The following is an 8,621-nucleotide window of genomic DNA, read 5'->3' as shown; positions in this document are numbered from 1 at the left end:
GCCAATCACCCTCTCAGGAGCCCTCTATGGGTTTTCAATCAGTTAAAGGCCATCTGAGCAAACTCACAAGATAATTTCCATTTTCAGGATGTTTACTGACTTGCTGTGCCACACGGTGAACGGGGCATGACAACAAATAATAACTTTGCGTCTGACTTAACTGTAGTATAGTTTTCTTTCTTTACTGTATTTGCATCTAGAAAAATGGAATCCATATTTTTCCCTTGAACTTAGTGACTGTCTCAAATTGCGTACGCCTTTGATTATTTGTCATTTTAGTTTTCCTAGACCCAGAGCATCATCCTTTCTCATTTTTGACAAAATGATTAGTCTTAACGTACAGCTGAGTTAAAGTTACCATGCATGTGGGGTTTAGACGCTAAGTAAGGCCGGTTTAATAAAAGATCAGAAGAGAATTCTGGACGTGTCTCACAAATAACAACTACACTGCAGAAACTTTATGTGAAGTACTTAAAAATAAGATGACCCCCACCTGCACAGTTGTGGTCAGGAGCATTAGTATTGGCCCTAGAGAAGGGCCATTTCGGTGTTAAATGACTATCATTCAGGTTTAATTAATCTGGCGGAATGATTATGAAGAACTTCACCATTGAAAATGGGACTGCTTTATGGTATCAGAATCAATTTGCTATTTGTCGGATCTTGTTTAGCACTAATTGTTGAAGTAACCTTTATAAAATGAAATGTGAGTCTACTGCAGTGGTATTTTTACTGGCTCATAAACCCTTGAAGCCTGGCATGTTGTGTGACAAAGATATGTTCTGTATCTTTATATGCAATCATACATCAGTATAGTGCATAACTACATTCCTGATACCATTTTACCTGATTTAACTTATTTATTTTTCTTTCTTTATTGCATTTCACACACACATACAGTATCACAATGATTTTTTTCCCCCAACCTTTCATGATGTTTCTTATCACTCGGGGCCCTAAAGGACAGGAATGCTGCTGAATTCCCTCTCTGTGTAAAAACCAACAAAGACAAAGGTGAATGTCGTCGGTTTCCCCACCCCGGGGCCCTCAAGATAACTCCCCAACCCGAGACTGAAACATGCTGCGTCAGGAAGGAGCCGGTCGGCCCGTCTCTGGGTCTTCGGAGGCCTTGATATGGCTCACATCAAAGAGAAGGGGAGGAAGCCGGGAGGTGTTGGAGGAAGTCTGTCTGTCTGCCCTGGTGTGTCACAGAGACAGTTTGAGGTTCAGAACACCGCAGTGGGAATATTTGTGTTAAATGAGGTAAATTAGGTTAGGGGTCCTTCAAGGACGACCAATCCAGGGTGTACCCTGTCTATCGCCCGAAGTTGGCTGGGATGGACTCCATCCCCCCCGCGACCCTGTGTGCAGGATAAGCGGTTTGACAATGGATGGATGGATGGTCCTTCAAGGAGAGGGGGGGGGGGGTCATGGAAGCAGCTTGTGTACACGTGGTTAAACCCCGTCTCATGTAGTCTTGACCTGCTCTCTCCCCCCTCAACTCATCTCCACAGCAACCTAAAGGTCAGCAGGAGGTGGGTGGGGGCTTTTGTTAGGCAAAGCCCTTACAGTGTGAGTTGGTTTACACCTACAAGGGTCTCCTAATGTGTGAAAGCAGATGAAACCCATGGGGTAAAGCCCCTCCCTAGAAGGCCACTTACATGCCCCGTCCACTCCCATATGTGCTGATGACTTGTTGACGCTTATCCTCTCAGCATGACGAGACACACCGTTGTGTTACCCTACTGGTTGGCTTGTGAATCTCCCCTTCACACTCAGAAGGCAGCGCAGGTACTGATTCAGGCTCTTGTCATCTCCCGCCTGGGCTACTGCAACTCTCTCCTAGTAGGTCTCTACCGGCATTCGACCTCTGCAGCTCATCAAGAATGCAGCAGCTCAACTGGTCTTTAACCTTCCAAAATTCTCCCACACTACTCCGCTCTCTTCACTGGCTACCAGTGGCTGCCCGCATCCACTTCAAAACACGTACCATGCTGTGAATGGATCGGGTCCAGCTAACATCGAGGACATGGTCAAACTCGACATCCCAACTCGCACTCTCCGCTCTGCATCTGCAAAACTGCTTGTCACTCCCTCACTGAGAGCAAAACACTCGACAAATCACCACTGTTTACTGTCCTTGCTCCGAAATGGTGGAACAAGCTCTCTGAAGACATCAGGACCGCAGAGAGCCTTCACATCTTCCACCGCAAACTAAGGACACACCTCTTCAGACTCTACCTTGACTTTTAGTCAACACGAACAAAGTGTAGCACTTGAATTGTACTTATAATGCCACTTATCTATTGTAAATTGACTTATTTGAGGAAATTGCACTTTCTTGTTCTTCTGAGTTTGTATCCTTAAGGTTGAATGCACTTATTGTAAGTCGCTTTGGATAAAAGCGTCAGCTAAATATAATAAAAATGTAATGAATCTCGATCTGGTCGATGAGAGCGTGTGTACCCCTCCATGTGTCAAGGATTTTATTGGCATATGTCTTCAATATCTACAGCTCACGAGTCACGAAGAGCTCTACAAGGAGCTCTACTCAGCAGGTGAACATGGATGGATGAGAAGTGATGTTTTGGACATTTTTTGTATGCGTCTCTCTAACGCTAATCCCCTAACGTCTAATTTAAATAGGCAACACCTAATTATTTTGAGTGTTTGGCATACGGTTAATTTGTGGAAAAAAAATATTACACCAGTTCTGACCACCAGGTGGTGATGTATGACCATCCACCACCAGGTGAAGCAGACATGGAGCAGCCTAGTGGAGGGGGCATTTCTGATCACTTTGAATGGAACTCTAAAGAATCCAAACATCGTACGCGTCAAAATGTCTTCAATATCGTATAAGTGCTACTCAAAGACCGGTGACGTGGTGCTTTATAAGAGGGACCCCACCCAGCCCCACAGACTCCACTAGACTACACACAGGAGACCGTCCAGCATGGAAATAGTGTTTGTGCTGACCTCCACCCTTTTCACCGAGCTCTCAGTATAGATACACGCTGGCGCCTCCTTGGAATTACAGATAATTACGGCAATTGCAGTGAGTCGTTTTCTGTGTTCCCTAAAGCGGTATCCGCATCCTGTTGTCTGTCGGGCACAATTACGGCCTGTGGACGCGTTGTACTTGCACGAGGAGTCGGGCAATGGTCCGTCTCTGCTCATGATCACACACACGGGATACAATAAAATATTTGCCCTCCGACTCTGCAGACCGTAGATTATGATTTATCTACTGATTATTTTGAGTTATATCAAAACTCCTAAGAACGTGTTAAATTAGAGTTAACGTGAATCATTTGTGCGTGTTTGTGTGTGGGTACATGTGGGAGTTGTGGGAGGGGGGCATTTGGTTGATACATATCGCGCGCGTGCATGTGTGTGCCGATTGTTAAAGAGTGTCTGAGTGTGCGTGTCGTCTCGGTGGCGCCATGTGTCCTTTTGGATTGCTAATTCCTCTGAACGTCTGCCCGCTCCTCCCCGCAGCAGCGGTCTGATGGCCCGAGGGGGAGAGGCTCAACGCGGCCTCCACTCGGCTGCTTGAGGGTTGGGGGGGGGGGCGGGGGGGTAGAGACCTTAAAACACGTTATTGAGGCATCTTTATCCTTATCTGGAGAGTGTTTGGTATTTTGTGAACTGTTTTCGTTGTTATTCTGGTTTCATATGTTCATGTGAAAATGTCGACACATGAAAACAATAGACTAATAGTAACGTCAATGTCCAAACTGTGCAATACAGTTACGTGACGAATGGACTCAAACCATGACATGGAACATGGTATTATGGAAATGAAGGACGATGAATGAAGGGGTCCAGATGCACAAAATACAGAGTCGGAATATGGATGAGCTGTCTTAGAAAAATAATATAATTATAATAATCAGTGGGGGCGAGAGTATGAATCAATTATTTGAATGTACAGAACAATTTTCTCTGAAACATACCCCGTTTTAAACGGGAATTAACTTGGTCTGTTTTTGAATTAACTTTACCTGTTTATCATTTTAATTGTATGTTTTTCTCTTTCAATTCCTTGCTCCCTTTTAGAATGTTTTCCCCTGTGTCTGTTCTATGATGCAGTATCCTGCTAGCCAAATAAGAGTACCGGATGTGACGTCATGACGCACGTTGATTGACTTCTCTCTTGCTGCTCTGACCAATCGTCTCGTAAGGGGCGGAGCTCTGGCGAGCCACAACTATTTCTCCGTTAAGCCGTGCGAGTCTGCGTGCAGTCTGTGGCACATCGGAGTCGGCGGTCCGTTTCCCAACATTTCTCTGTCCCGGAATACAAAAAGTGATGCTTCGTGGTTACCGGCTGCACATACAGGCAGAGGAGAACCGGTGGTGACAACTTTGCACCCCGTTTCACCCTCTTCCCTGGAGTATATACCTCTTTTTGTCTCCCTTGTTTTGGAAGAAGCAGAATAAGCTGTGTTTAGCTCTCCTGAAATGTCGGACCAGCTTTAAAGAAAAAAACATAGTAACTTGTCTGTCTTCGTGCGGGAGAGGAAACATTTCGGATTGTCTTTTGCTTTTTTTGTATATTTTTCTTCTTCCAGAAGAGATCGTGAGCTGTCGCGTTTCCGTGGGGGAATGACTCCCTTTTCTCCGTAGCTCCATGTAAATCAATTTTTTTGGGTGGTGTCGTCCAGCTCTTCGCCCGGGGGACTCCGTGCCGCTGCTCACTGGATACACGAGCACGTCTGCGCTGTAACTCGCTGTAAATGGAGCGCCAGCCCAGTTTCATTTCAATTTGGCTTCAACTGGAACTCTGTGCCATGGCGGTTCTCCTCACTAAAGGTACGGACTCGGTCTGCGGATGGGACGTTGAGCCCGGACCCGCGGGTCCACGTCGTGTGTGTGTGTGTGTGTGTTATCCAATCCTGCTGATTTAGTGTGCGTTTTATACGATAGTTATAATCAAAACATTTAACCCTACGTGTAATGGTGTAAATTAAGTGTTATGCAGTACCTTTTTTAGAACACTAATCCCGTTTAACTCGGGTTTGAAACTGCCCCATTCATAAAAGACCAAGCCGGGGCTGAAAGGCTTGCAGTGCTCGGCCTGTCTGCCTCTCTCTCTCCCCACTCTACTTCCCTTCTTCCCACCCACAAAGGGGCCTCTCCTCTAATGAAATATTCTCCAAATGACCTGCTTCTCCAATCAGTCACAGGGAAAACACTGATCTGATGAATGTGCTCCCGCATTAAGTAGAACACACATTGAGCTATTTCCAATATTGTCCAACTTCTTCTTATCTCAATGCAACACAACATACACACCCTTGCTATATGTGTGTAAGACATGTTCACAGTGGCACCAGAGAACACAAAGACGTAAATCGTTTGAAGTCATGTTTTTGTTGTGTGAGGGCAGATCCCGGAGCCTACGTTTCTGTTTTCAGACTTCTCCTCGGGTGAAGTAATGAGTGGGCCCCTGAAAAGGAAGCACACAGCTATAATGATAAGGTAGCTGGGAGCTTTTAGATGGGACATTGGTCCCCCTCCCCTCAGGCGGTCATGACCACAAGTAACGCTTTGAATGCAGGGGGGGAGTGGAGGAGACTCTGGCTCCCCTCCTCCTTGCAAGTTTCCATTTGGGCTGAAAGAAATTGACTTTGGCAAACAAACCACTAATTATAAGCTACACAGTTCCTGTTTTATAATACAGTCAGAAAGGGGACCGCCTCGCTTCGAGGAGCTCTTAAATGGAGGCATACTTCCTGAATTGATGCTAAACTGGAATATTCCCAGGACGTGGCAGTCACTTTCATAATAAAAGTAGAGCAGAAAACTGGTTGCATTGGATAGGATTAGGTCCCCCGGTATTAGTATTTTGCGGAAGGATATATATGTGTGCAATAAATTTATCCCAATAAATATTGGGATAAATACATCTGAATTATGTTATCAGATGTTGTAATTGATAATAGCGACCCATACAAAGCCGATAAAGCACCCTGACAAACAAACCAAGTTGGAGTTCACACCATGTTATATATGAATTCAAACTATTGTTTTAAAGCTATAAATATACCTAAAGGTGGGGTCATTGTGGCGTAGAGAGGGTGCACCGGGAACCGCAAGGTTGGTGATTCGAGCCCCACCTTGCTCCCCGGGCTAAAATGTAAAAAGCCATGGGTTAAACATGCAATGTAAGTCGCTTTGGATAAAAGCGTCAGACCTGTAATGTTAAGGTGTTTCCCTAACCCTTCCCCATCTGGCGTTTCCAGGAGAAATAAGGTGTTACTGTGACGCGCCACACTGCGTGGCGACTGGATACATGTGCAAGTCGGAGCTCAACGCCTGCTTCACCAAGGTTCTGGACCCGCTCAGTGGAAACTCCCCCCTCACCCATGGGTGCTTAGACCCCATCACCAACGCGGCAGACATCTGCAGCAGCGTCAGCTCCGGGGCTGCCGATGTCCTCGGCGGGGCCTCTGCGCTGGAGTGTTGCCACGACGACATGTGCAACTATAGAGGCCTGCACGACATGGCCCATACCAGAGACTCAACAGGTAAAGATGACACCTTTCAGTGCTAATGATTTTTTAAATTATAATTACATTTTTTCCCCAATATTGCAGTCTGTGGCAGGGAATCTCATGATTCCTCCTCAGCAAATAAAATCTTTCCTGTACCAGAAGCAATGTGTTGAGCTGTAGGCTTCTTCAAACACTGCTCTTTATGGCCCCTGCTTTTTACTTGCTTCTACTTCTTCGCTTTACAGAACTTCTATTTGACTTTTAATGTGCTCCAGCTCTTTGCCTAGGAAGCCCGAGAGCCGCCAGTTTATTATGGGTGCACCATGTCATTTTCCCACTGAGTAGGAATGTGCCTGAATGAATATTCCCCGGCAACTCTTGCCCGTTGGACAGAAGTACGAGCTCTGGGAGTAATGAAAAGGTGCACAGAGAAACACAGGAAAGGGGGGGTGTCCTGTGGGAACCCATCTGCCATGATGCCGACCGGAGGGCACGATAGTTTATTGGCTCAAATTAATTCCTGGCTCTTGGTTGGGTTAGGGTGACTCATTTGCGGCCCTTTCTAACATCATCGCTCTCGCCTGTGTCTTGTTTTCTCTCTCCTGGTTTCGGACTCGACCGAGAACCGAGCTTGCAGTATTTATGCATGCAAAGATCTGCTTAGGCATAAAGACTGAGTGGAGCATGCGTTTTTAAAACGAATCTTCTCTTGTGTGCGTTCTGCAGATCACAGCCGGTACCAGCCAGACAGCAGCAACCGGAACCTGGTGACGCGGGTCCAGGAGCTGGCCTCTGCCAAGGAGGTGTGGTTCCGGGCGGCGGTGATCGCCGTCCCCATTGCCGGCGGCCTCATCCTGGTACTGCTGATCATGCTGGCGCTGCGGATGCTGCGCAGCGAGAACAAGCGTCTGCAGGACCAGCGGCAGCAGATGCTGTCGCGCCTCCACTACAGCTTCCACGGACACCACACCAAGAAGGGCCACGTGGCCAAGTTGGACCTGGAGTGCATGGTGCCCGTCACGGGCCACGAGAACTGCTGCCTGACCTGCGACAAGATGAGACAGGCTGACTTGGGAAACGACAAGATCCTGTCTCTGGTGCACTGGGGGATGTACAGCGGTCACGGCAAGCTGGAGTTCGTATGACTCCCGCCACTGCTTCTTCTTGTCGTCGGCCTCTGCCCTTTTTTTTTTGTTTTTGTTTTTTTGTTTAAAAAAAACGAAGACATTCCCATGTTTTTTTCCGTTCACTGGACTTTTGGGTAGTTGGTTCTTTTTCAACCAGCGGTGGGGACAAAAAAACGACCAGACTGATCTTACGCCGGCGTGTTTTTTTTTTTTTTTTTTTTTTGCTAGAGGAGCACTTTACTTGAAAAAATGAAAGGCAAAGCAACGAGTTGTATTTAAGAGTGGAGAAGGGCAGAACTGAGGCGGGCCGAGAGCTTCGTCACTGCTACCGAGGATCCTGGACTTTGACACTGAGCGCTGAAGGATTCCAAATCTGTCTTATTTGCACATTTGTAAAGAAAAGAAAACAAGTTGTTGCTTAAAACACAATTTTACGCCAGGGTACAAAAAACGAACTTCTCTGAGGACTACGAGTGTTGACTGTAGCACACTCCTCCGATGTACGCTTTCATGATTCAAGCTTGTTGTACAGATTTTAAATATATATTAAAAGAAATTGTCTAATAAAACTTATTGTGGGTGAATGTCTCTCTGTGATCAGACCATAAGCTTGATTGTGAGCGTGAAAGAACTTTCATTAAAAGGACTTTTTATGTATTTCACTATGCAGTCTTGTGTTTTTCACACAATATGTGACGACAACAAGGGAATGTGTATTACTCTCTGGTTGTGTGGGGATTTTTTGGCACACAAAGTGTCAGATCTTGTGTTGAACCGACAATGTGGCCTTGTCTTACTTGTTCTTGAACTCTCTCCAGAGGTCACGGTTTCCGCGTTTAATAACTTTTTCTTCTCACTGGTTGGACTCATCGTGAGGTAGTATTGATATTTATTTTACACTAACCGTCATTCCTACAAAGCACCTCCCACAGTCCTAGACCTCAGTAAGAAACACTATCTCTCACCGTGTTAAAGAGGAAGGATTTCCATTTAA

General features: G+C 46.1%; 1 protein-coding gene across 1 annotated transcript; it reads left to right on the top strand.

Moving 5' to 3' along the window:
* The first annotated feature begins 4,187 nt into the window (after positions 1 to 4,187).
* Positions 4,188 to 8,289, top strand: bambia (BMP and activin membrane-bound inhibitor (Xenopus laevis) homolog a). Its single transcript, XM_040167743.2, has 3 exons — positions 4,188 to 4,815; positions 6,249 to 6,533; positions 7,227 to 8,289. The coding sequence occupies exons 1-3, from the start codon at positions 4,740 to 4,742 to the stop codon at positions 7,643 to 7,645; spliced, it is 780 nt and encodes a 259-aa protein (XP_040023677.1). The 5' UTR covers positions 4,188 to 4,739; the 3' UTR covers positions 7,646 to 8,289.
* Positions 8,290 to 8,621: the final 332 nt, after the last annotated feature.

The sequence above is a fragment of the Gasterosteus aculeatus genome, chromosome 21 (assembly GCF_964276395.1).
Source record: "Gasterosteus aculeatus chromosome 21, fGasAcu3.hap1.1, whole genome shotgun sequence".
NCBI lineage: Eukaryota > Metazoa > Chordata > Actinopteri > Perciformes > Gasterosteidae > Gasterosteus > Gasterosteus aculeatus.
Note: the sequence above shows the minus strand (reverse complement) of the source record. Positions and strands in the feature narration are given on the sequence as shown.